The sequence below is a fragment of the Sciurus vulgaris genome (assembly GCF_902686455.1).
Source record: "Sciurus vulgaris genome assembly, contig: HiC_scaffold_628_arrow_ctg1, whole genome shotgun sequence".
In the NCBI taxonomy this organism is placed as follows: Eukaryota; Metazoa; Chordata; class Mammalia; order Rodentia; family Sciuridae; genus Sciurus; species Sciurus vulgaris.
In genome coordinates, this window is record NW_027632391.1 from 605842 (window position 1) to 631265 (window position 25424).

The following is a 25424-nucleotide window of genomic DNA, read 5'->3' on the forward strand; positions in this document are numbered from 1 at the left end:
TTCACATTTCCCAGTTCTCTACCACCCATAACATGCCTCCTGGCCATTATGTGTGGTCTACAAAGGACCTGATGTAGGCCCAGATGCATGTGCACCATGTCCAGTACAGTCACATGGGTCAGACCTCCTTTCCTCACCATCCAGCATATCCACTATGCCCATCAGTACCAGTGTGATCTTCACTAGGGGTCACACATCTGGTGAGGTATATGTGGATAGCAAGGAACCATTGCCTTCAGACACTACCTGTCACTCAACCCATGTGGGACAGGAGTACACCATCACCAGCAATTCATGCCAGCACAGAGCAGCAGCAAAATCAAACCCAAGACAATTGTACTGACTGCTTGGGTAGGATACCAAAGCTCCTCAAACAACTACCAACCATACAGGGGTACATCCACTGGACAGTCATCTTCAGATCAAACCCAGGACATCTTTGCTTCCATCTCTCACTCACACAACACAGGCTCCTAGCATTCATGCTTCTCTATTGCTTGTGTTTGAAATTCTGTACTAAAAAGCAATTTACTTTCCACCTAGCAATATACAGATAAAATTCAGACATGTGAAGAAATTTCTCACCCTCTTCTTGCAATGAAATGCACAATCCCAGTTGTCACTGCTATTCATTTGGGGTTATTTGAATGACTCATCAAATTCTGTTAGAGTTCCTTCAAATATTCTGTTACCTAAGGACTAAGTTGTAAGTTTCAGCTTAAAACATGCTACATAGGTAATAGAAAATATGAAGAAGAAAGTAGCATACACAGACTCATAACATTTATCAAAGTAAAAGAGAAAATAAGAAATGCTAGTATTGTCTTTTGCAAACTCAAGAAAAACTGAACATACAAATTCCCAGCCTTTCAGCACAAATGAGAGCATGCTGTGGACACTGTTCTGCATCATCTTGTTTTTCCATTTACAACCCTAACCCTAAGCTTCTTTGAATGATCACTGACTATTCTATGCCAGGAGCTAGTTTGGATCCCTCACTTGAAAGTGACATTTTTTAATCTTTGGGGTGCCTTCTTTTTGTGGACCAAGGAAGCAGGCCTTAGTGATTTCAAACCCTGATTGAAGTTAAGAGCTAGATCCAGAATTTAAACCAGACCACTGAGCCCAGGTCTTAGCTTCCACAATCACTAGGATGTCACCTTCACCTGTTCTGTTGGCCCTATTTGATTATTACCTATAATTTGCACCTTGTTTTTCTATTGACTTTTTCTGTGGTACTGGGGATTGAATCCAGGGATTTGTTCATGATAGGCATTCTCTCAATGATTTATTTAAAAAAATCATTTTAGTCTTAAGTTAATATCATATTATTTTAAAGAAGCAGACATGCTGTGCCTATTTCCTGCTACTCCAACACTTGACATGATCTGTTGGAATAAAGGACTCAACACTTGACACGGTTCTGTTGATGGTCCTCCCTCTTGGGGGCCATAGGCATGGCATGTCTCCATGTGCAGTTGCTTTTTAATATTAATAATCAATATATCATTAGAAACTTATTGGATAAAAAACATTGGGAAGGTTTTACTGTATTGGGACACAAAATAGTGCACAATAAAAATTTGGCAACAGTACATAGATAAAATATATGTAAATAAACAATTGTAGTTGTGCTTGAGTTTAGAGGAGTCTGTGATTGCTTTAATATAATAATAGATAAATAAAGAGGCATTCCTCTGAGCTTGGATGTGGTGTTTAGCCTTTGTTGCTATCCTAGTTTCAATAGTTGATTCTAGAGATACTTTACATAATAAAAACATTTAGGTTAGTCATACATATAATTTGTGCTTTTCCTATGTTTAGTCTAATTCTTTGAAAATCAGAATAAGATTGTAGTCTGCCATTATATGAATTATAATAGACTAAATATTAATTATAAGTTGATTTTTTTGCCCTTTAATAACAGTAAAAGCTTTTCACTGTTAAACACTGGAGTTCATGGCAGGGGTAGTTTCTCAGAAAATCTGGTGATGTGTTTGTTCTGAAGGTTGAAGGCTGGCAGATCATGGTGCCCTCAGTTTAGCTGGGAGACAAGTTTGTTTCAGTTTAGCTGGGAGACAAGGTTGTTTTAATCTAGCTGGGAAATAAGGTTATTTTGGTCTGGACTGTTGTACAGAGAGAATGTGTACTTTGAGAAGAAGTATAGATCATACTTTTGAAGGTTTTTCTTGTTTTAAACTAACCAAAATGATATGATCATTACTAAAGAAAAACATCTATAAAAAGACTGGCAGGAAAAATAAAGACAGTTTCAGCCTCAGAACACTTGGTGTCTCTGTGTGCTGTTTCTCCACTGCACCAATGCCTCCCATCCACCTAGGACCCCTGCTACAGCTGGGCCCTGGCACAGACAGAGTAGTAAAAGGAAAGAATTTATTTACTGTTATTAGATTCTTCCAAGTGACTACTGCATTTCAGGATTCCTCCTTGCAATGTCCTCTCTACTGGTTAAATGTGAATGATAGAGCATGGAGAAGTCACCCTATGTTCTGGTCCTTGAGGTTACAGGGAAGAATAGAGTATATGCAGGAGAACACAAATGCTTGGAGCAACCCTGGCACAGATGCATGTTGGTTCTCTAAGAGCGGGACCTGCCTGCCCTATAGGGAAAGGCACAATTGGAAACTATATCACTCCATTCTTCTGGAAGTTCTTGGTGGCCTGGCAGCAAGCATAAACAGAGGGGAGTCGTGGTGTCTGTGGCAGTGACCATACTATGTGACCCAAAGTCTCTCCAAAGTTCAGAGATAGGCAGGAATGGGGCAGAAACAAGCCCACACAGGACAGAAGGTAAACACATTCGGGGTATGAATTGCCTTTTACTCCACCTTGTCATCTTGGCTGACAAACAATTTCCATAATCCTGCACAAAGTTGGCAGGCATGTTAATGCCTATGGTCCCCTCAGGCACTTTTTTATACATAGAAGAAGTGCACACTCTCTGCGATTTTTATTCTTGAAGAAAGAAATGGGTGCTAAGTTCTCAGCAGGACTGATCTTGTCATGTGAATCCTGCGTCTTCCTTCTCTGGGACATGCAAGGAGTTTAAAGTCAAGCCTGGTCAATGCCCTGAATAAGCCTGGTTTCTGGGTGAGTGACTGTGATCCCTGAAGTTTGCCAGATCCATGACATGGTCTAAGGCCTGTTCAGAGTTCTTTCTCTTATATTGACAGCCCATGCCAGGCACGTTTCAAAAACCTTCTGTTCAGGATATCACTGTACCACCTTAATCCCCTGTGATAGTAACCTTGCAGAGAAGAAAACTGAGGCTCAGAAACTTGAAGTGAATTACAAACATAGAAATTCTAAATAAAGGATTTGAACCTACCTGTTCAAATATCACCCTTGGTAATCAGAGAGGAACAGCCTGTCCTCACATCTTAAAGTACCTGGGGATTTGGGACTAGGATCTTTGGGAAGAAAGTTCATGTAATGTAGCAAGTCCAGAGAAAACATTCTCCCTTTCCTCTGGAGTGAGCACCTTTACCTCCACTAGGCTAGCATGACTGATACCATTTTTTCAGGGAAGATCTCCTCAATTTTCTCTATTTGGGTGGTACTGAAATTGAACCTTGGACAACTCCACCATTGAACTGCATTTCCAAACATTTTTGTTTTATCTTTTTAAATTTTGATACAGGGTCTCTATGAATGTTTCTTAAACTTGTGATCTCCCTACATGAGCCTCTCATGTAGTTGGGGTTACAGGTGTGTTCCATGCCCAGAGTGCAATTTCCTATTGGTGATTCCCTTTCATTTTCTTTACCTGGTTAATACTGGGAGCCAGGACTCTATTCCATACCCAGAAATGACATTTGTAATACAACCTTACCAATGAGAAAGTAGTGCATCTTCCTGGTCAGCATAACTGGCTTAGGGATGGATTTTTGCATCAGTAAAGATTTATTCTGGCAACGTAATTTGGATACATGCAGAAGATCTGAGAAATTTGTGTGAGAAAAAAATGGAAAGAAGTAGGTCAAATACTGCAATATAAATATCTTGTGAGGCACCATTGTAGGTGATTTCCCCCATTTTTAAATAAAAGAGTTTTCATCCAATGCTCTAATTTCAATACAAATTTGAAAACAATGATTAAAAACCTTTGACTGTTTTCCAAATCCTGACTCTATTTCACAGCAGAGCCTGTGAGTCCAGCCCCTTTCCTGCACACAGCTTTGCCTCTTCCAGGTGTCTAACCTGATTTTGGAAAACATATTTTATCATACATTTTAGAACTGAATTTCCTTTTCAAAATTACACAAAATAATAAAGTCAGTACTAAAGAAACCTCTGTTTTCTAAGAAGGTAAGGCACAAATACTTAGTTTTGGGTGTTGCTGGAGATTGAACCCAGGTTCTCATGCATGATAGGCAAAGGCTACACAATTAATATTAATGATTTTAATAAGTAATAAATTTAATGAATAATTACAGAAATAATTTTAATGAGTATGTTTTTTAACCTGTCACAAGCACACAATTCTGTTGTCTTGCTAAGCAGAGCTCTCTGAATAAATCATGAGCAACACCACCAATAACAGAAAACTACTCTGAGTTCTAGAATTTCCATAAGATTCAGTGAAGAAGGCGCTAATGGAAGGGAGGAAAAGAATGCCCTCTCTAATGCAAGAGTCATGTCACCTTTATAGTCCTGAAATGAAAATGTTACTCTCCTGGGTTCTTTCTTAAAAATTTGAGTTCAGATATAAAAGCATAGCAATGTGCATTGTTTACATGTTAGATTTTGTTTTATGATGTGGTGGAAGAATAGACCCCATTAACTTACATCTTTTGGAATTTTTTACTTACATTATTAGGCAAACCATATCAAAATTCCGGGAACACACACAAATAGATCGAAGGCAAAAATTGTATTGAACAACTACATAATTGTATAATACTGTCCTGAGTATAGATGTACATCACTGGCCTGAGTTATAGAATAGAAAAATAATTATAGAGACAAGAATTGTGGGAAAAACCTATCATATTGTAAAGTAGCCTTGCCAATTCATTTATTGATACATCAATTTGATACAGGGTTATACAAACTAAATTTGCATAATAAATTGAAATGTTTTAAAAGTATTTTGTGAAATAAAATCCAAACACACTTTGTGCAATAAATCCTCAATAAAAATTTAAACCAGATCAATTTTATTATTTAAATTAAACCAAAATCTTAAAAGTGCATTATTGGTAACTAAGCAAAAATATCCTTAAGTACAATAATATATCTGTATAGAAAAAAAACTATTTCAACAATGTAATATTAAATAGTTTAACAAGGATAACTCATTTTATTACATATGTTTTTGTAATGGTGGTCCACTTCATGCTTTAAATATAGCCCTTGCTGCTCTGCCACTGAAGCTTATTTTAAAGTGGACACTTTTTTCCTCTTATCCCTCTCCAAGACTAATAAATGAATCCAAATCTCTCTGCAGTCAGGGCACACATAGAATGTAGCAGTGGAATCACCTCTTTAAAATCTCTTAGAAAGCACACCTGTAAACCTAGCAGTTTGAAAAACTGAAGCAGGAGGATTGTGAATCTACACCCAGCCTCAGCAATTTAGCAAGGCTCTACGTAAGCAACTTAGTGAGACCCTGTCTCAAAAAAAAAAAATTAGAAAAAAGGCTGGGGATGTGGCTCAGTTGTTTAGTGGCCCTGGGTTAAATACCTGCAAAAAACCTCTGAGAGATTCCCCTTTGATGGGCAGAATCACAGCATTTAGGACAGGAGTTTCTGTCCTTCTCCTTTACTAATAAAGCAATAAAGTTTCTTTCTCCTGTTTCTTAAAACCATATCATTGTTATTGAATGGGCATCGAGAACAATGGCTGAGCTTTTGGTAACATTTGGAAAAAATAGTTTACAAGTAGATACAACCATACCTAATTTTAAAAACTGAAATAAAAAGTAAAGAAACCTCAATTTGATTCAAAATAAAATACCTTAAATAAGGTTTAGTTTATTTAATATTGGTTTGGACTGCTGGATTGCTACAATAATGTGTAAAAACCAAACAGAAGGATTCAGTAATTGAAGTCTATAAAACAAAAGATCATCAATTTCATCATGCTTTATTAAAGGAATCCCAATAAAGTCTAACAGAAATTCCTTTTTTAGTTGCAAATAAACACAATAACTTTATTTTATTTATTTATTTTTATGTGGTGTTGAGGATCAAACCCAGTGCCTCACACGCATGCTAGGCAAGCACTCTGACCACTGAGCTACAACTCCAGACCTAACAGAAATTTTCTTGTTTTTAGATGTTGATGGACCTTTATTTTATTCATTTATTTATTTATATGTGGTGCTGAGACTCGAACCCAGTGCCTCACACATGCTAGGCAAGCACACTGACACTGAGCCAGAAGCCCAACCCCCACAGAAATTCTTAATATGGTGACTAGATAGAAGACAAAAATACAGAGTTATTCTTTCTAATCTCATTGGAAGACCCAAGTGTCAGGTGTCCATGTTAGCAGTAAGAAGACCCAGGATAAAATAACGCACAAGGACCATGGATGAGGGTATAGATAAATCCATAAGCCATCAAAGGAAGCATGTACCAAGCTTCATCCATCACAAAAGTTCACATGGAGGAGAAGAAAGCAAATATTATTAACATTTCTAGACAGCATTAGAAGGCTATAGGTAAAAATGTTGAGTTTATCCCTGAAGCCTGTCCTTAAAATTGACTTTTCTTTATTTTCTTAGTATTAATATGAGAAACTGCCTTTGAATTTTAAAGAGATAATACCCATAAATGAGTATTAAGCTTCAATATATTTTTATTTAATTGTATCAACATATATTTGTATGAGGTAGAACAGTGAAGAAAAACAAGTTGTTCCATTAGAAATTAAAATTTTCTCAAAAGTGAAGCTAATAAAAGCAATGTGGAATGGCATAAAAGAGAACATGTTTAAACCAAATAAACTAAAAAGTTTCTATACCTCCCACAAATTCATGGAATAAAGGGTGCAATGAAAAAATTCTTCAATAGTGATGTTGTAACAATCACATTCTTTCATATGAAATGACCATGTGTCCTGCTTTGTCTCAGAGAGTCTCAGTCTATCCCTATTTTCCCAGATTATTGTTTGTAGAATCTTTTATCTCAGTGGGGTCTCATTGAACATCACGAATAATTATGATCATGAAATCCATGAGGCATAAATTACATTTATTAAATATATATACAGAACCTAGCAGAACTTGACGGAAAAAGGCACAGAGATGACTGTACCCAGGGGTATTCAAGTCAGAGATATAGAGGGGAGGAAAACTCATTTTCCCTTACTCTGGTGGTTCACATGCTCAGCTAAACAGAAATGGGAAGCTCAATGGACAGACATGATCACACTTGGAGACTGATTCATGCAGGTCATATTTATGTACAGTAGAGTGTGCTAGACCCACAAAGAGTTGACTTCTCTGTCATATGAGTAGAATTCCTGGGAGGCCCCTGAGATTCAGATGCCCAGAAGAGACCAATATTTGCCTGGCCATCTGGGCATGTTGGTCTAATCAATTCAGAGAAGATACAACCCCAAAACCTCAAAGTTATGACCTGAGCCTAACCCCAGCAACTGGAACATCCCCTTTAGAACTTTGTAACACCTCTGCCCTGTGAGTGCATCAATTGTGTGTGTCAAGACAAAATTGTCATCAAGGGCACTTCCCAGTTCATCCTACCTTACACTGGTTAGAAGGAGAGATGAGCTCTTCCAAACAATGGCAATTCCAGGTCATTTTAGCTGGCAGATTGGTGAGCAACGTGGAAAGAAGAAAGGTTTAAGATCCCTGGTGCTTGCTCTAAGGAGTACAGAGACCAGGAAGAAAGATAAAGGAGAGCAATCTGGAGTGGCACTGTTCATCTATCCCTGTCAACAGTGTGGATCACATATTTTGTTAATAATTTTCCATACCCTGTCACAACCAGCATGACCAAACTCTCCGGACTGGCAAAGGGCAAAGGGGGATTGAAAAATAAAGATTCACAGACAAAGATTTTGAAGATTAAGCTGGAATCAGGTGAAGCTTTGCCCTTTGATGGAGATGTAGGTCTAAAGAGTTATGCTGGAAATCTTTATTTATATGTCTCATTATCAGGTTAAATACTTTGCAAAATTATTCTTTGTATTCAGCAAAGTTACAGAAACTAGGACGTCTATGTAGTTTTTCTGCAGTTGCAATACACAGTTGCAAAGTGCAATGTTAGGAGCTTTGTGTAGCTCTCAACAAAGTTCATTTTTTAAAGCTACTCTAAAGTTGGTAGGAACCTGGGAAGCGAAGCTCTTGAAACATTGTGATTTTCTAGCATAAGAATTTCTTCCTTCCCAGCAGCTGTGTGCCTGAGATAAAGGTCAGAGCTCATAGGACTCTTGCAGAGCTTCCTCAAACAGGGCATTGCCAGAGCAGCTGAGCATCCTGTGCCCTTACACAGAAACATTTCCAGGCACCAGGCATGCCACAGCCATGAGGTCATCAGAGACCCCTGATCTCAGTAACTGCTTTCCCTTCCTCTGTCACCACTCTCTACAATCCCCTTTTTGGGAATTCCTATTTCTTTTTACTCATTTTAAATGTTTGCTGTTGTTCTTTATTCACTATTTTAAGGTTTAGATCGTTAGTTCATTTTGGATTGGAATTTTGTTTTTCCTTTGCTATTCTCTTTTTCCTTTCTTCTCCCTCTAATAGCCAAATTCTCTTGTTATGTCTCTATTTACTGTTTGTTTTATTTTTTATCCTTCTTCTGTATATGTGCCAGTTGCTACATCACTTCTGATTTTGTTCTCTTCACATTGTAAACATTCTAAACTTTTTGTTACCTTCTTAATCCATTTCCTTTTATTTCAATGAACTGCATTTTTACAATCTTTCAGAACTATTTAATTCCCACCCCACCTTTCACATTGTTTCAGTTATCAGTACTGTGGATGGTGTAGTTGACACCTGATGTTTAACACCATGTGAAGTTCATAATTATTTATTGTTGCTGCTGTCAATTGCTGATCATCACCTTTCCTTTTTTTTTTTTTTTGGTTCTGTTTAAATGTCATAGCAGTCACCATGTATTCCTTTTGATGCTGTTATTATTTGTTACTCTTGTTTATTATTTGTTACTTTTGTTTGCTTCCTCCTTTGTCTGAGGTTCTGGGAATCTGTGGTACAATAAAAGATAACAGGGAAGAAACTCTGTTTCTTTGCTATGACACAACCAAGAGTCAACACCACTTACTTCACACACAAACTAATTTTAACAATATTTCAGTATGATGAGCAGGAAAAGCAAAACCTCAAATATGTGACCAATCTTCAAGAATGAACGGCTATCAAGTGGTCCTCAGGTCCCACAGAGGGACATCTGCTGTTACAGCAAAACCAAAAATAATTAGCACAAGATTGTGGACACCACATATATGACACCATCCAATTTTGGTTACCACCAAACCCCTTTAGAAACACAGTTGCTAATTCTAGAAGTACCAATGCAGAAGATTTACTGCATATATCCCACTGTATAAAAGCAACTATCTGAACCACAAGGACCCCAGTCTTCTGAGACCTACAGGGAAAGTGGAATTTTTAAGCTCCGACACAATACAAAAGGTATCAAAGTATACTAATCATAATTAAAATTATATAGAGAAATTATACTCCAAAACCCACTTGGAAATATATTGGAAACTTCACTGCAACCTGGTATCACAGAACATTTTGCCAAGAGAAGACTGTGCCCTATAAAGGCCCACACATGGATGGAAAGGAAATCTATCCCAACAGATAGATGCACACCTGTAAAAAATTTAAACATGACACTTGCTGAATCTTATAAATTAACATCAATGAACTTCAGAGATATGGAGGTGGATAAAATGTCAGATACAGAAATCAACAAAATGCATAAATCCCTTAAAAAGAATTCAAAATATTGATTAGAAAAGTGAGCAATGACTTGAAAGAGAGCACAGAAAAACAACAAAATGAAGTAAAGATTTCAGTGCAGAACATACATGGGAAATTCAATGAAGAGATAGATATACTGAAAAAGAACAGAACAGAGTTCTTGGAATTGATAGGCACAATAAATCAAATAAAATGTTTAGATGAATGTCTCTCTAATAGAGTAGTTCATGAAGAAGAAAAAAACTTCATAGTTGGAAGACAAAATAATTGCCCTGAGGGCTGGGGATATAGCTTAGTTGGTAGAGTGCTTGCCTTGCAAACACAAGACCCTGGATTCAATCCCCAGCACTGCAAAAACAAAAACAAACAACAACAACAACAACAACAACAAAAATCTTTTCTCAGACAGAATTAATGAAAAGAAAATATGTGACAACAACCAAAATGTTTAAGAGCTTTGAGACAACGTAAATAGGTCAAATTTAAGATTCATTGGAGCTAAGTACAGTTTGAGATGCAGGACAATTATATTGATAATCTGTTCAGGAAAATAATAACAGAAAAAATTCAAAACCTGTGGGAATAGATGGACATCAAGATACAGAAAGCTGGGGCTGAAGTTGTGACTCAGTGGTACAGCACTTGCCTAGCACATGTAAGGCACATTGTTTGGTCCCTCAGCACCACATAAAAACAAATAAAGTTATGTCCATCTACAACTAAAAAATAAAATTAAAAAAGATATAGAATGATATTATATCAGGGCCCAGTGTGCACAACTGTAATCTCAGTGACTCGAGAACCTAAGACAGTAGGAGTGCAAGTTCAAAGTCAGCCTCAATCACTTAGGGGAGGCCCTAATCAACTCAGGGAGACACTGTCTCTAAATAAAATATAACAAAGGACTGGGGATGTGGTTCAGTGTTTAGGCATCCCTGGGTTCAATTCCTGATGACAGAAACAGAAAAAAAATTGCTATCAGAACTCCAAGTGGGCAAGATAAAAAAAAGTAACTTCTCTACAACACTCCAAAATCCAAGTACCCTGAAAGAAAATAACAGTCAAGCACTTGATTAAAGACTCAGATAGACTGAAGTACAATAATACTGAGTGATTTGAACACTTCTCACCAAGGAATAGAACACCCCAACATAAACTCAATAAAGACTCTTCAGACCTAAAAACATAATTTAGATGGACTTAACATATGTAGAATATTTTATCCACTTTCTTAATTCCTCCTGAAAACTTCTCCAAAATGGACCATAGTCTAGGCCAGAAAGAAACTTTAAAAATATTATTTTTTACAAAAAGGGATACAATTTATTGCATATTATCTACTCATAATGGAATGAAGTTAGAAATTTACAGCAAAAAATTAAAAAAAAAAAACAAACCAAAATCACCCCTACAGAAACTGTATAAACAAATGGAGATTGAAAATTGCATTTAAAAAGTTGTTCAAATTAATTATACATGATGGAATGCACTTTGACACATCATAGAGTATAATTTCTCATTCTTCTGGTTTTACATGATGTAGAGTTACAAAAACCATGGAATCACATATGCACATAGGGTAAGAATGTCTGATTCATTCTACTGTCATTCCTACCCCCATACCACCTCCCCATCTTTTGTTTCCTTCTATCTAATCCAAAGTACCCCTATTCTTTCCAAGCCCCACTCCCTTAATATGAATTAGCATCTGCAAATCAGAGAAAATATTTGGATTTTGTCCTTTGAGATTGACTTACTTTACTTATCATTATATTCTCCTGGTCCATTCATTTACTGAAAATGTCACAATTTCATTATTTTCTAAGACTGAGTAAGTAATATTCCATTGTGTATATATACCACAATTTCTTTATCTATTCATTTATTGAAGGGCATCTAGGTTGGTTCCAGGGTTTAGCTATTGTGAATTGAGCTGCTATAAACCTTGATGTGGCAGCATCACTGTAGTATGCTGATTTTAAGTTCTTCAGGTATAAACTGAGGAGTGGAATAACTGGGTCAAATGATGGTTCCATTTGAAGTTTTCTGAGGAATCTTCATACAACTTTCCATAGTGGTTGCACCAATTTGAACAATGCCATTTTGAATGAGGAAGGGGTGATAGAAGAAAGTAGGGGAAAAATTAAAAATTCTTAGAATCAAATGACAATAGTGATAAAGCACATCAGCATTTATGAGACACTATGAGGGTCTTTCTAAGACCCTCATAGATGGAAAATTATAGCTTTGAGTGCCTACAAAAGAAAATCAGAAAGATTCCAAATAAAGAACCTAATGATGCATTTGAAGGCCCTTGTTAAAGAAGAACAAACCAGGCAGTCACGGAGCAAGCTGGCAGGTGAGCCAGGCCACTTACATCATGGAGGTAGGTGGTGGGCAGCTATCCCACCCAGCCAGCAGGCCAAGGGCAGACATCATAACTGAGCAACTCTGCTTGACCCCTGCACCTAGGTTGGTGCCATCAGTGGTTGGTCGCAGTTGTGGAGCGAGCTGGTGGGTGAGTCAGGCTGCATGCATCATGGAGGTAGCAGGCAGGCATCCACCCACCTGCCTTGCAGAGCTGGGGGGTGGGTAGACAACTGACCCAACCACCAGACCAAAGACAGATGCCATCACTGAACGACCCCACCCGACCACCACACTGAGGTTTGTCACCATCATGGAGTTAGCCAGATGCTTCTTCATAGGCTGGTGCAGGAATTTTTAATTACTCCTGAGGGAGTGGCCATCATCATTGGAAGGGCAACTCCTTTCCTGAGACACCTACAGGAGACTAGAGGACCTTTGACAAATCCAAGGAGCCAAGCAGAGGAGGTATTGAGAGACTCGGGACCAACTCAGAGCCACCGGGGAATATACCCCACCTGAAGTCCACCACTCCTAGAAGGCCAGCTTCCTAGTAGAGCACCGCATTATCAAGTCTACTGAAAGCTAAGAGGTGAGCTACTGGAAATCTACAGAGACAATATTACGCAATAGAGGAAATCTGCAATATCCCAGAGTTTCACTATTAGAGGGGTAGACACCTGAACAATATGAGAAAACAAGGGAAGAAAATGCCCCAAACAAATCTAGATGGTATAGCAATAAAATCCAATGACAGCATGGCAGAAGAAATGTCAGAAAGGGAGTTCAGAATGTACAAAATCAAACCAATCAGGGAAGCAAACAAGGAGATGAAAGCAAACGCAGGCATTGAAGGATGAGATAAAAGGGCAAATGCAGGCACTGAATGATCACACCAATTGACAATTAAAAGAGCAAATAGAGGAAGCAAAATATCATTTCAATAATGAGTTAGAGATATTGAAAAAAAAACAAACAGAAATTCTTGAAATGAAGGAAACAATAAACCAAATTAAAAACTCCATAGAAAGCATAACCAATAGGATAGAACACCTGAGACAGAACATCATCTATTGAAGACAAAATATTTAATCTTGAAATAAAAGTTGACTAAACAGAGAAGATGGTAAGAAATCATGAACAGAATCTACAAGAACTATGGGATATCATGAAAAGGCCAAATTTAAGAATTATCAGGATTCAGGAAGGCTTAGAGAAACAAACCAAAGGAATGAACAATCTATTCAATAAAATAATATCAGAAAATTTCCCAAATCTGAAGAATGAAATGGAAAATCAAGTACAAGAGGTTAATAGGACTCCAAATACACAAAGTTACAATAGACCCACACCAAGGCCTATTATATTGAAAATACCTAACATACACAATAAAGGCAGAATTTTAAAGGCTGCAAGAGAACAGAATCAAATTACATTCAGGGGGAAACCAATACGTATATCAACAGATTTTTCAATCCAGACCCTAAAAGCTACAAGGACCTGGAACAACATTTTTCAAGCTCTAAAAGAAAATGGATGCCAACCAAGAATCTTATACCCAGAAAAACTTACCTTCAGATTTGACAATGAAATAAACTCATTCCATGATAAACAAAAGCTAAAAGAATTTACATAAAGAAAGCCGGCATTACAGAACATTCTCAGCAAAATATTCCATGAGGAAGAAATGAAAAACAATAATGTAAATCAGCAAAGGGAGGAACTATCCTAAAGGAACAACCAAATAAAGGAGAAATCAAGTCATGTCCAAAAAAAAAAAAAATGAGCCAAATGACCAGGAATACAAATCATATCTCAATAATAACCCTAAATGTTAATGGCCTGAACTCATCAATCAAAAGACATAAACTGGCAGATTGGATTAAAAAGAAAGATCCAACAATTTTCTGCCTGCAAGAGACTTATAGAAAGAGATACCCACAGACTATAGGTGAAGGATGGGGAAAAACATACCATGCACACGGACATAGCAAAAAAGCCAGAGTATCCATCCTCATATCAAATATTGTGGATTTCAAGCCAAAGTTAGTAAGAAGGGATAAAGAAGGACATTTCATACTGCTTAAGGGAGGCATAAATCAGCAAGACATAATAATCATAAATATCTATGCCCCAAAGAATGACTCATCCATATACATCAAACAAATCCTTCTCAATGCTAGAAATCAAATAGACCACAACACAATAATACTAGGTGATTTTAACACACCTCTCTCACCACTGGACATATCCTCCAAACAAAAATTGAACAAAGAAACCATAGATCTCAAAAACACAATTAATAATTTAGACTTAACAGACATTTATAGATTATACCATCCAATGAAGTGTCAATGCACTTTTCTCAGCAACACATGGATCCTTCTCTAAAATAAACCATGTATTATTCCATAAAGCTATTGTTAGCAAATACAAGAAGATAGAGATAATACCTTGTAGTATATCAGATCATAATGGATTGAAATTAGAAATAAATGACAGAGTAAACAACAGAAATGACTCCAACACCTGGAGATTAAATAATACACTATTGTATGATGAATGGATAACAGAAGATATCAGGAAGAAAATTTAAAAATTCTTAGAGGTAAATGAGAACAAAGAAAGAACATATCAAAATCTCTGGGACACTATGAAAGAAGTTCTTAGAGGAAAATTTATTTCATGGAGTACATTCAATAAAAGAAGAAAAAAAATCAACAAATAAATGACCTAACACTACAGCTCAAAAACCTAGAAAAAGAAGAACAGAGCAACACCAAAAGTAGTAGAAGAGAGGAAATAGTTAAAATCAGAGATGAAATCAATGAAATTGAAACAAAAGAAACAATCAAAAAATTGACAAAATAAATAGTTGGTTCTTTGAAAAATTAAACAAAATTGATAAACCCTTAGACACACTAACGAAGAGAAGACGAGAGAAAACCCAAGTTACTAAAATTTGGAATGAACAAGGAAATATCAAAACAGACACGACTGAAATAAAAAACATAATTAGAAGCTATTTTTAAAATCTATACTCCAACAAAATAGAAAATGTTGAAGACATCAACAGCTTTCTAGAGATATATGAATTACCTAAACTGATCCAGGATGACATACACAATTTAAATAGATCAATTTCAAGTAATGAAATAGAAGAAGTCATCAAAAGCCTGCCAACAAAGAAAAGTCCAGGACCAGATGGGTTCTCAGCCAAGTTTTACAAAACCTTTAAAGAAGAGCTCCTTCCAAAACTTCTTAAAGTATTTCATGAAATAGAAGAGGAGGGAACCCTCCCAAACTCATTCTATGAAGCCAATATCACTCTAATACCTAAACCAGACAGAGACACATTGAGAAAAGAAAATTTCAGACCAATATGCTTAATGAACACTGATGCAAAAATTCTCAACAAAATATAAGCAAATCACATAGAAAAATATATTAAAAAGATAGTGCACCACGAACACGTGGGTTTTATCCCAGGAATGCAAGTTTGGTTCAACATCCAGAAAACAATAAATGTAATTCACCATATCAATAGACTTAAAGTCAAGAATCACATGATTATTTCAATAGATATAGAAAAAGCATTTGATGAAATACGGCATCATTTCATGCTCAAAACACTGGAAAAAAATAGGGATAGTGGGAACATTTCTTAACATTATAAAGGCCATCCTATGCTAAGCCTATGGCTAATATCATTCTAAATGGTGAAAAACTGAAAGCATTCCCCCTAAAAACTGGAACAAGGAAGGGATGCCCTCTTTCACCTTTTATTCAACATTATCCTCGAAATGCTAGCCAGAGCAATTAGACAAATCAAGGAAATAAAAGGGATACGAATAGGAAAAGAAGAACTCAAACTATCCCTATTTGCTGATGACATGATTATATACTTAGAGGAACCAGAAAATTCCACCAGAACACTTTTAGAACTCATAAGTGAATTCAGTAAAGTAGCAGGATATAAGATTAATGCTCATAAATCCAATGCATTTTTATACATGTGATGAATCTTCAGAAAAAGAAGTTAGGAAAACTACCCCATTCACAATAACTTTGAAAAAAATAAAATACTTGGGAATCAATCTAACAAAAGAGGTGAAAGACCTCTACAATGAGAACTACAGAACACTAAAGAAAGAAATTAAAGAAAATCTTAGAAGATGGAAAGATCTCCCATGTTCTTGGATAGGCAGAATTAATATTGTCAAAATGGCCATACTACCAAAAGTACTATACAGATTCAATGCAAGTCCAATTAAAATCCCAATGACATACCTTACAGAAATAGAGCAAGCAATTATGAAATTCATCTGGAAGAATAAGAAACCCAGAGTAGCTAAAGCAATCCTTAGCAGGAAGAGTTAAGCAGGGGGTATCGCAATACCAGAACTTCAACTATACTACAAAACAATAGTAACAAAAACAGCATGGTATTAGCACCAAAATAGATAGGTAGATCAATGGTACAGAATAGAGGACATGGACACAAACCCAAATAAATACAATTTTTCCATACTAGACAAAGGTGCCAAAAATATGCAATAGAGAAAAGATAGCCTCTTCAACAAATGGTGTTGGGAAAACTGGAAATCCATATGCAACAGAATGAAACTAAAACCATATCTCTCACCCTGCACAAAAATCAACTCACAATGGATCAAGGACCTCTGAATCAGACCAGAGACCCTGCATCTTATAGAAGAAAAAGTAGGTCCAAATCTTCAACATGTCGGTTTAGGATCAGACTTCCTTAACAGGACTCCCATAGCACAAGAAATAAAAGCAGGAATCATTAACTGGGACAGATTCAAACTAAATAGCTTTCTCTCAGCAAAGAAAATTATCAGCAATGTGAAGAGAAAGCCTACAGAGTGGGAGAAGATCTTTGCTACTCATACTTCAGATAGAGCACTGATTTCCAGAATATATAAAGAACTCAAAAAACTCTACACCAAGGATACACATAATCCAATCAACAAATGGGCTAAGGAAATGAACAGACACTTCACAGAAGAAGATCTACAAGAAATCAACAAACATATAGAAAAAATTTTCAACATCTTTAGTAATAAGAGAAATGCAAATGAAAACTACCCTAAGATTCCATCTTGCCCCAATTAGAATGGTGCTTATGAAGAATACAAGCAACAATAGGTGTTGGAGAGGATGTGGGGAAAAAGGTACACTCATACATTGCTGGTGGGGTTGCAAATTAGTGCAGCCACTCTGGAAAGCAGCGTGGAGATTTCTTAAAAACTTGGAATGGAACCACGATTTGGACCAGCTATCCCACACTCGGCCTATACTCAAAGGACTTAAAATCAGCATACTACAGAGATACAGCCACAACAATGTTCATAGCTGCTCAATTTACAATAGCCAGGTTGCGGAACCAACCTAGATGCCCCTCAACTGATGAATGGATAAAAAAAAACTGTGGTATATATATATATATATATATATATATATATATATCATGGCTAAGTGAGATAAGCCAATCTCAAAAAACCAAAGGACAAATGATCTCACTGATAAGTTGATGGTGACACATATAGGGGGTGGGAAGGGGGAAGAATGGAGGAAGGAGGGACTCTATAGAGAGATAAGAGGGGTGGGAGTGGTGGTGGGGAAAATAACAGAATGAATCAAAAACTATTACCCTAGGTAAATGTATGGTTACACAAATGGTATGCCTCTACCTCATGTACAAACAGAGAAACAAGATGTATCCCATTTGTTTACAATAAAAATGAATTAAAAAAAGAAAGAACAAACCAATCCCACAATTAGTAGAAGGAAGGAAATAATTAAACTCAGAGTCAAAACCTATATGTAATAAAATAATGCAAAGCCTAAATGGAATTAAGGGTTGGTTCTTTGAAAAGATCAACAAAATAGAAAATTCCTAGCCAAACTAATTAAAAGAAAAAGAGAGAAATCTCAAATTAATAAGGTAAGATGAAAAAGTAAAACATCACCACAGACAATAAAAATCCAGGGGACCCATTACATGGTGAACTCAGACTCTTCCCCATGTCACTCTAGTTGTGGGGTTGGGCTGTTCTATACATTGATTTTTCATCTGTAGGCAAACCGCATGAGGGCTCCCATCCATTCCTGTTAACCTTCCTATTTTAGGTCTCACTGTGAACTATCTTGTCAGACCTTGGACAAATTTCTGCACTATTTCTTTCATCTGAAATAGAAACAATGTTTGAAATTATGAGGTGTACAGTGACCATCTCTCTCAGACCCTGTTCCAAGAACTTGACAGGTCTCTTTTGTACAACTCAATGAAATAGAATTCATTTTCTTTATTTACACTTGAGGTTTAATGGGAGCATGCAGGGCAGTTGAGATGGTTTGCTTACAGTACTAGAAAGTTATATGAATATGATCAAGCTCCCTCTAGAATCCCTAACTCTTCCACAGCTGTCAGGCTTGCTGCATTCCTTCAAGTGAGGGCAGAAGAGGTGCTCAGCTATCTAGATTCATATCACCTAGGTAGGTGGAAAGACTTGTTTCCCACAGCTCTCTTTCATCTGTGGAAACACACAATCATGTTGGAGAACAAGTGGTTGGGATTAAAAATCCAACCTCCATTTGAGGAATGAACTCTCACCTCTCTCTCGGCCAAGGTAAGCATAACAATGTAACTACAGGCATGACGTGAGAAGAACCAAGTCAGTATGCTTGATTTTAAATTTCTTAATTTCAGGAATTTGGAGAACACATTACTTCATTTTAATATCTACATTTTGTTTGGGTCATGAGGTTTAGATTGTAGAGCAGCATTTTTTATTAGAGAACTTTAATTATACATAATATTTGTGTTCCTTTAGACAAAATTATATATACAAAGAATTTGATTTCAATCACCATTCTCCATTCTCCCCTTTTTCTCCCTCCCCACTTTCTCCATCCTTTACTCTACTGATTTCACTTTTACCCCTTTATTTACATATTTTTGATTGGTTCTTTCTATGTAGAAATAAATGTGAAGTTCCCTTTGGTACATTTATGTCACTTATATAACATGATTCTGTTAGATTCATCCCTTAATTCCTTCCCTTTCCTATCCTTCTTCCCTCCCTCCCATTCTCCTACATCTCCTTCACTGATCTTTCCTGCATTTTTGTAATATCCAATCCCTTCCTCCTGCCTCCTTTCCATTATTTTGCTTTAGCTTCCACATGTGAGAGAAAACATTCAGTATTCAATTTTCTGTGTCTGGCTTATTTCACTTAGATGATTTTCTCCATTTCCATCCAGTTACCAGAAAATACCCATTTTGTGTATTTACCACGTTTTCTTCATTCATTCATTTATAGACAGGCATCTGGATTCATTCAATTATTTGACTATTGCAATTTCTGCTGCTCTAAACATTGTAATGCAGAATAAATTTACACTGTTTAAAGTATGCCCCAACACAATTTGCACTGTTTTCTCAAATGACTGGGCATTTGGGGCAGTGGCTTCCAGGTATGCAATAACTTTACTTAGAAAGATTAAATTAAAATGTTTAGGCACACCCTAGGTCAACTCTATAACAGTTCCAGGATACAGCCTGGGCCTCAGTATTTGTTAAACTCTCCCCCGCTGTTTCCAACATGCACACAGGGTAAAAGCCACTGTTCTGCAATGGAGATTCTCAATGTGGTCTCATCCAGCACTAGCATTGCCTGGAACTGTGTTAGAAATGCCCATTATTAGGCATTGTCCATGACACACTAAGGCAAAATTTGTAGTGGGAACAGCAATCTGTGTTTACAAACCTTCCAGGAAATTCTGGTGTGGGCTGAAGAGTTCTCATAGAGGCACTAAGTTTTGAAAATGAAAATAGTCAAATAAGACATCTTATCAGTCTGCCCCTTGTACCCTGGAAAGATGAGGAAGTGGTGAACAGCTTCTCATTAAATTATCTTCAGAGTCTGACCTAGAACTTGGGTTTGCCTGTCTTATCACCAATCCTCTGGTTTCTATTGTCCTGTCCACTCTTGGACAGTTTCATGGTAGATGGCCCACAAGGATAACCACAACCATTGCTCCCTTCCTGTATGTGCAGGTCACCCTTTACATAAAAGGTGAATGTTAATTTTCTTGTTAGTTTTCTAGAGGTATTTTTAACCAGATGCCTTAAAACAGAAATTTATTGTCTCACCATCTTAAAGTCTAGAAGTCTGAGGTTAAGGCATGGGAAAGGTTAGGTTTCCTCTGAAAGTGCAATTCAAGGATTCTTTTCTAAAACTGGTAGATGGGGAGAATAACCTCACCCTTCACAAATAATTATCCCTGTGCTCATGAATGTCTAGTTGCTCCTTTTACTAAGACACCATTCACATTGGATTAGGGGTCCATGCCACTCAAGTAGGACCTCATCTCAACTAACAACATCTACACTGACCTTATTTCCAATGAATGGTACATTCTGAGATATTAGGCAGTAGGACTTCAAATATGACTTATGGAGTAGCCAAATTAAACACATGATAACTCTCATGAATCTAGGCCCTAAGACTTGGTCTTACAAGTCCTCAAAGCTAGTTTTCACTGTCTGGAAGCTGTCATATAAAGTGTAGCTACACTGCTGGACATTTTCTGAGTCCTGGACAATGAGCAAGAGGGGGACCCACTCCATTCCCAGCCATTCTAGTTGAGGCCTCAGATGTGGGTGCAACCATGTTGGGTTGCTCCACCGAGTTCTGCATAGAATGGCCAGCCACCACCACCACACCACACCCAAATTACAGAATCATGGAAAACAACAACAACAACAACAAATGAGTCTTTTAAGCCACTAAGTTTTGGGAATTTTTGTTACATAGAAGGATATAATTGCAACAGGTGTTATGGAATCTGGTTATCAACCCATAGTGAGACCACCAGAGACTAAAGTAGGAAAAAAGTTTATTTTGGGGAGAGAGAAATAAATAAAAAAAGCTGATACATCAGGACCACCACTCCAAATGGGGCAATAGTAGTGAGTGACTTCAGCAAGCTTGGTTTTAAAGTGAAAACCATAAAAATATCTGGCAGGCTTATAATACCAGACTTTTTTTCATTTTTTTCCCCAAGGAATGCAAATATCCATCTCCAGCTTATCTATTTCAGGCTGCACCTGGTGGGTTAGCAGGGTGGACTATGCAGGGGGAGCCACACCACCCATATCTGAAACCTGCAGCTTCTGGGCCCTCCAAAGGGATGGGTTGTTTCACAGAAATGGTCAAAATGTCCTTAACTCAAGGCCACATTATTTTATCTCAGGTACTGTCCTTGAATTTACCACAGTCAGCACAACTCAATGATTTTATTTGCACACATTTTGGTTTGGTAAATTTTACTAGATATATTTGTTTTATATCAGAGGGTCTCTACATTTTTCTTTTTAAAAGGGGCTCTCTACTCTTTCACACAGGTCTGGGCCTTCATAATTAAGGTTAAATTTCTGCCACTGGAAGCCTTTCATCAGAGTCCAAGACCTGTTTACCACTTAGATAAAATATGTGGGTCCAACTGAAGGATGATTAATGGAAATGAGAACGTACTCCTGCTTGAGAAGTGTGGGCTCTGGTGTAAGAGGGCACAGAAGGGAACCATGTGCATTTGGACTTGAAGTCAGTGCTTAGCCACACAGAGTCAATCATGAGCACTTCAGGACACTGGACCCTTGGGGATAAGAGGATAAATGAAAGCAGGGAGAGTCCTTGGCTAAGGGGAAAGGCATAATAACCAACATTGAGAGTAGGTGTCTTCAAAATAATTTAGTTTTAGCTAAATAAAGAGCTTCAGAGAAGAACAAAGTGATCACTTAGAAAAGGAGCAGAGGAAAGTTAAAGCAGAGAGGTGATGAGAGAAGGTGTGTGAACACAAAACTCTCCCTTTTCTCCTTTGTGGTGGGTTATGGTCAGATCAAGTAGTCCTTATTAATGCTACTCCATGCTTACTGTAGTCTGGTTTGGATCTAGAATGTGGCTCAATGTCTTATATATTTAGGGGAGTCTTTCGAAGTGATCAGATCATGACAGCTCTGATCCATTATATAGTGGTGGCTGAATGAACTATGAGAGGTGGGACCTAATCAAGAAAGCAGGTCACTGGAGGCATACCCCACAAATGTTGATCTTCTCTAGGGTCCCTTTCTTTCTCTGCTTTCTGATGCCATGAGCTGAGCAGTTCTCCTGTGCCATGACTTTTTACCAAGGTGTTCTGTCTCATCTCAGGTCCAGAACAATGGAGTAAGCTCACCATGGACCAATACCTTTGAACTTGCAAGACAAAGTAAACTTTTCCTCCTCTAAGTTGTTATTGTCAGGTATTTTAGTTGCAGTGACAAATAGCAGACTAATGTACCAGTGATGCTCTAATCACCGTATTGTTACTTCTCATGACAATACCAAGGTAGGTCCTGTTGTCCTAGTCTCATTTTATCTATCTATCTATCTATCTATCTATCTATCTATCTATCTATCTATCTATCTATCTATCTATCTATCATCTATCTATCTATCTTTATTCATTCATTATTGTTATACATAATAGTTGGGTTTATGTTAATAAAATCATATGCATCTGGAATTTTACTTATTCTATTTCAGCTTCTGGTATCCCCTGCTTTTCCTCCCCCTATACCTCTTCCTATAGTTTACTAGTCTTCCTTTCACTCATTCATTATCTCTGAGTGTAATTTAATAGATATACATAAAGGTGGAATTTATATATATATTTTTTCTGCCTCTGGATTTATTTATGCAACAACATAAGTGGACACAAGTACACATACATAGGGGCTCAGGGGTCACACCAGTCCTTCTGTCCTCACATTCACACAGGTTTTTATTATGGAGCCTTCACAGGGACCTGGTCACCCTTGGGGGCATGGGCACCCTTGACAGGAGCTGGAGTCAATGCTGATACTGGAGCTGGAGTTGTAGCCTGGGTCTTGGCTTGGGCTTTGGCCTTTGGCCAGGAGAGCCTGTGTTCCCTGGCCATGTGGGCATGAGTATGCTTCCCATGCTTGTGATGGGCAAGCAAGGCAAGGCGATCAAGTTTGCAGGTGGCACCCTTTGGCATCTTGGGCTTAATCTCCTTAGGCTTTACCAGGGCCTTAACAGCCTCAGCACATGCACACATGGCCTTGGCATTGTTTGCCTGCATCTTTTTCAGGCCCTTCTTGTTGTGCTTCTTGGAAAAATGCATATTTCTCAGGAACTTGGGGTCTATCCCCTTAAGAGATTCATATGTCTGTGATTGGGGTTTCTTGATTCCATTTCTGTGCCATTTTCGGGATTGGTTGTAGATGGTGTGGTTATTGGACTTGGCCATGTCTGCACCATAAGCCACTGCTCCCAGAGCAGTTGAGACCAGAAGAGGAAGCTACTGTGATATATTTATTTATGCACATACCATAATTGTGTCAAATTCATTTGTTATTTCTTCCCCTCTTCTGTCCGTCCTTCCTCCATCTCCATATTTTTCTTTTTCTCCATTGATCTTACATACAGGTGTAAGATATCTGACCACCATTTCTCTCCTGTATATATTAAAAAATAAGATTCATACCACAGAAAAGATTGACTGATTAATGTTTTTTTCTTTTTAGTGAATATTTTAAGAAATGTATTGATATTAAAAACCTTATTTTAATATTGATATATATAGTACAGTGATTAGAAATATTTCTTAATTATTTCTCATTGATTCAATGTGCGAAGAATCCAATACCACAATATTTAATTAGGTATTTCTTTAGTTTGATTAGTCATTGTTCATATGAGAGTAACTTAAATAGCATAGTTATCTTCAATATGTTTGATCATTGCAAATGTCACCCCCAATTCTGATGAGCTGCCAATAGGTAAGTGATCACTTTGTTTCCAGACTATTTTCTTAGATGGAAAGATTAAAAAGATTTTATAACCAGAGCAGTGAAATTGGCAAGGCATGAATTATGTGAATTTTCCATGAAATGATATGATACATGAGACACCCCTCTATAAAAGGAGAGGGAGAGGAATCCAACACAACTGATGTGAAAGTTCAAGTTCTCTGAGAAACAAGGAATCAGGCAAACTATTCTCCCTGAAAAATTCACAATCCCCCCCAAAAGGAACCCACAGACATTGAAGAAGATGAAATCCCAGAAAAGAAATATTTAAAAAGTGATTATTAAAATGTTCAATGAACCAAAAGAAGATACAAATTAAGAAAGCAAATACAGGAAATGAAAGACCATTATAATAAAGTGATATTGGAAAGAAGACAATCAGAACTAGAAATGGAAAACATAAGGAATCAAATTAAAACTGAAATCATCATAGCACTCCACAAATATTAGAGTCAGGGTGGGCAGAAAATTTGTTTGTTTAAAACCAGCTTTGGGAGAAATTGAGAAAAAAAATTTGTCTCAAATCATCATCTTTGTAGAAGTCGGGAGTGAGGAAAGCTTTTATAAAAGAAGAAGACATGAAGTGGAAAAAAAGGAGAAAATACACACATGCAGATTTACTTAGTCAGAAAACCTGTCAGTCTCAGCTTCCCTGGCATCTGCCTTCTGCAGGAGGAATACTTTGTGCTCAACAAGAGGAAGTTCAGAAGTTAAAGTGGTTTGGAGTTTTAACTTCAAAAGGGACTGTTTTAAATCCTGCAGAAAATCAAGTTATCAGAAATTTGCCCTTAACTTTGTAGGGAGTGTTTCATGTCTTCAAGTTTTGATTCCTCCTCCTGAGCTAATCCATGCCTGGAAGTTGCCTCTGAAGAGAAAAGGCACAATAGATAAATGCAGTTATACTTTAGAATTTGATGACTGAAAATGTTCCCTTTCTGAGGGACACAGTTAAAATACACACAAGTAACAAGACAGTAATTGGTATGCATGCCTGTAATCCCAGAAATTTCTGTCCCAAGTTCCATGCTGGCCTGGGCAAAACTGTGAAACCCTGACTCTAGAAAGATGATGGACTGTGGATGCAGCTCAGTGGAAAAGCACCCCGGTTTCAATCCCTACAGCAATAAAATAATAATAATAATAATAATAATAATAATAATAATTGCAGATGATTTGGGGGACACATGAACAATAGCAATGAAATAAAAA

The 25424-nt window shown here is 37.2% G+C and overlaps 1 protein-coding gene across 1 annotated transcript; it reads right to left on the minus strand.

Annotated features, from left to right (window-relative positions):
- Positions 1 to 23135: 23135 nt before the first annotated feature.
- LOC306652869 (large ribosomal subunit protein eL29-like) lies at positions 23136 to 23786 on the minus strand. Its single transcript, XM_079125519.1, has one exon. The coding sequence runs from the start codon at positions 23651 to 23653 to the stop codon at positions 23168 to 23170; it is 486 nt and encodes a 161-aa protein (XP_078981645.1). The 5' UTR covers positions 23654 to 23786; the 3' UTR covers positions 23136 to 23167.
- Positions 23787 to 25424: the final 1638 nt, after the last annotated feature.

What these genes read in the sequence shown, in the direction of transcription:
- LOC306652869 (XM_079125519.1), bottom strand. Translation starts at nt 23,653, where the DNA reads ATGGCCAAGTCCAATAACCACACCATCTACAACCAATCCCGAAAATGG.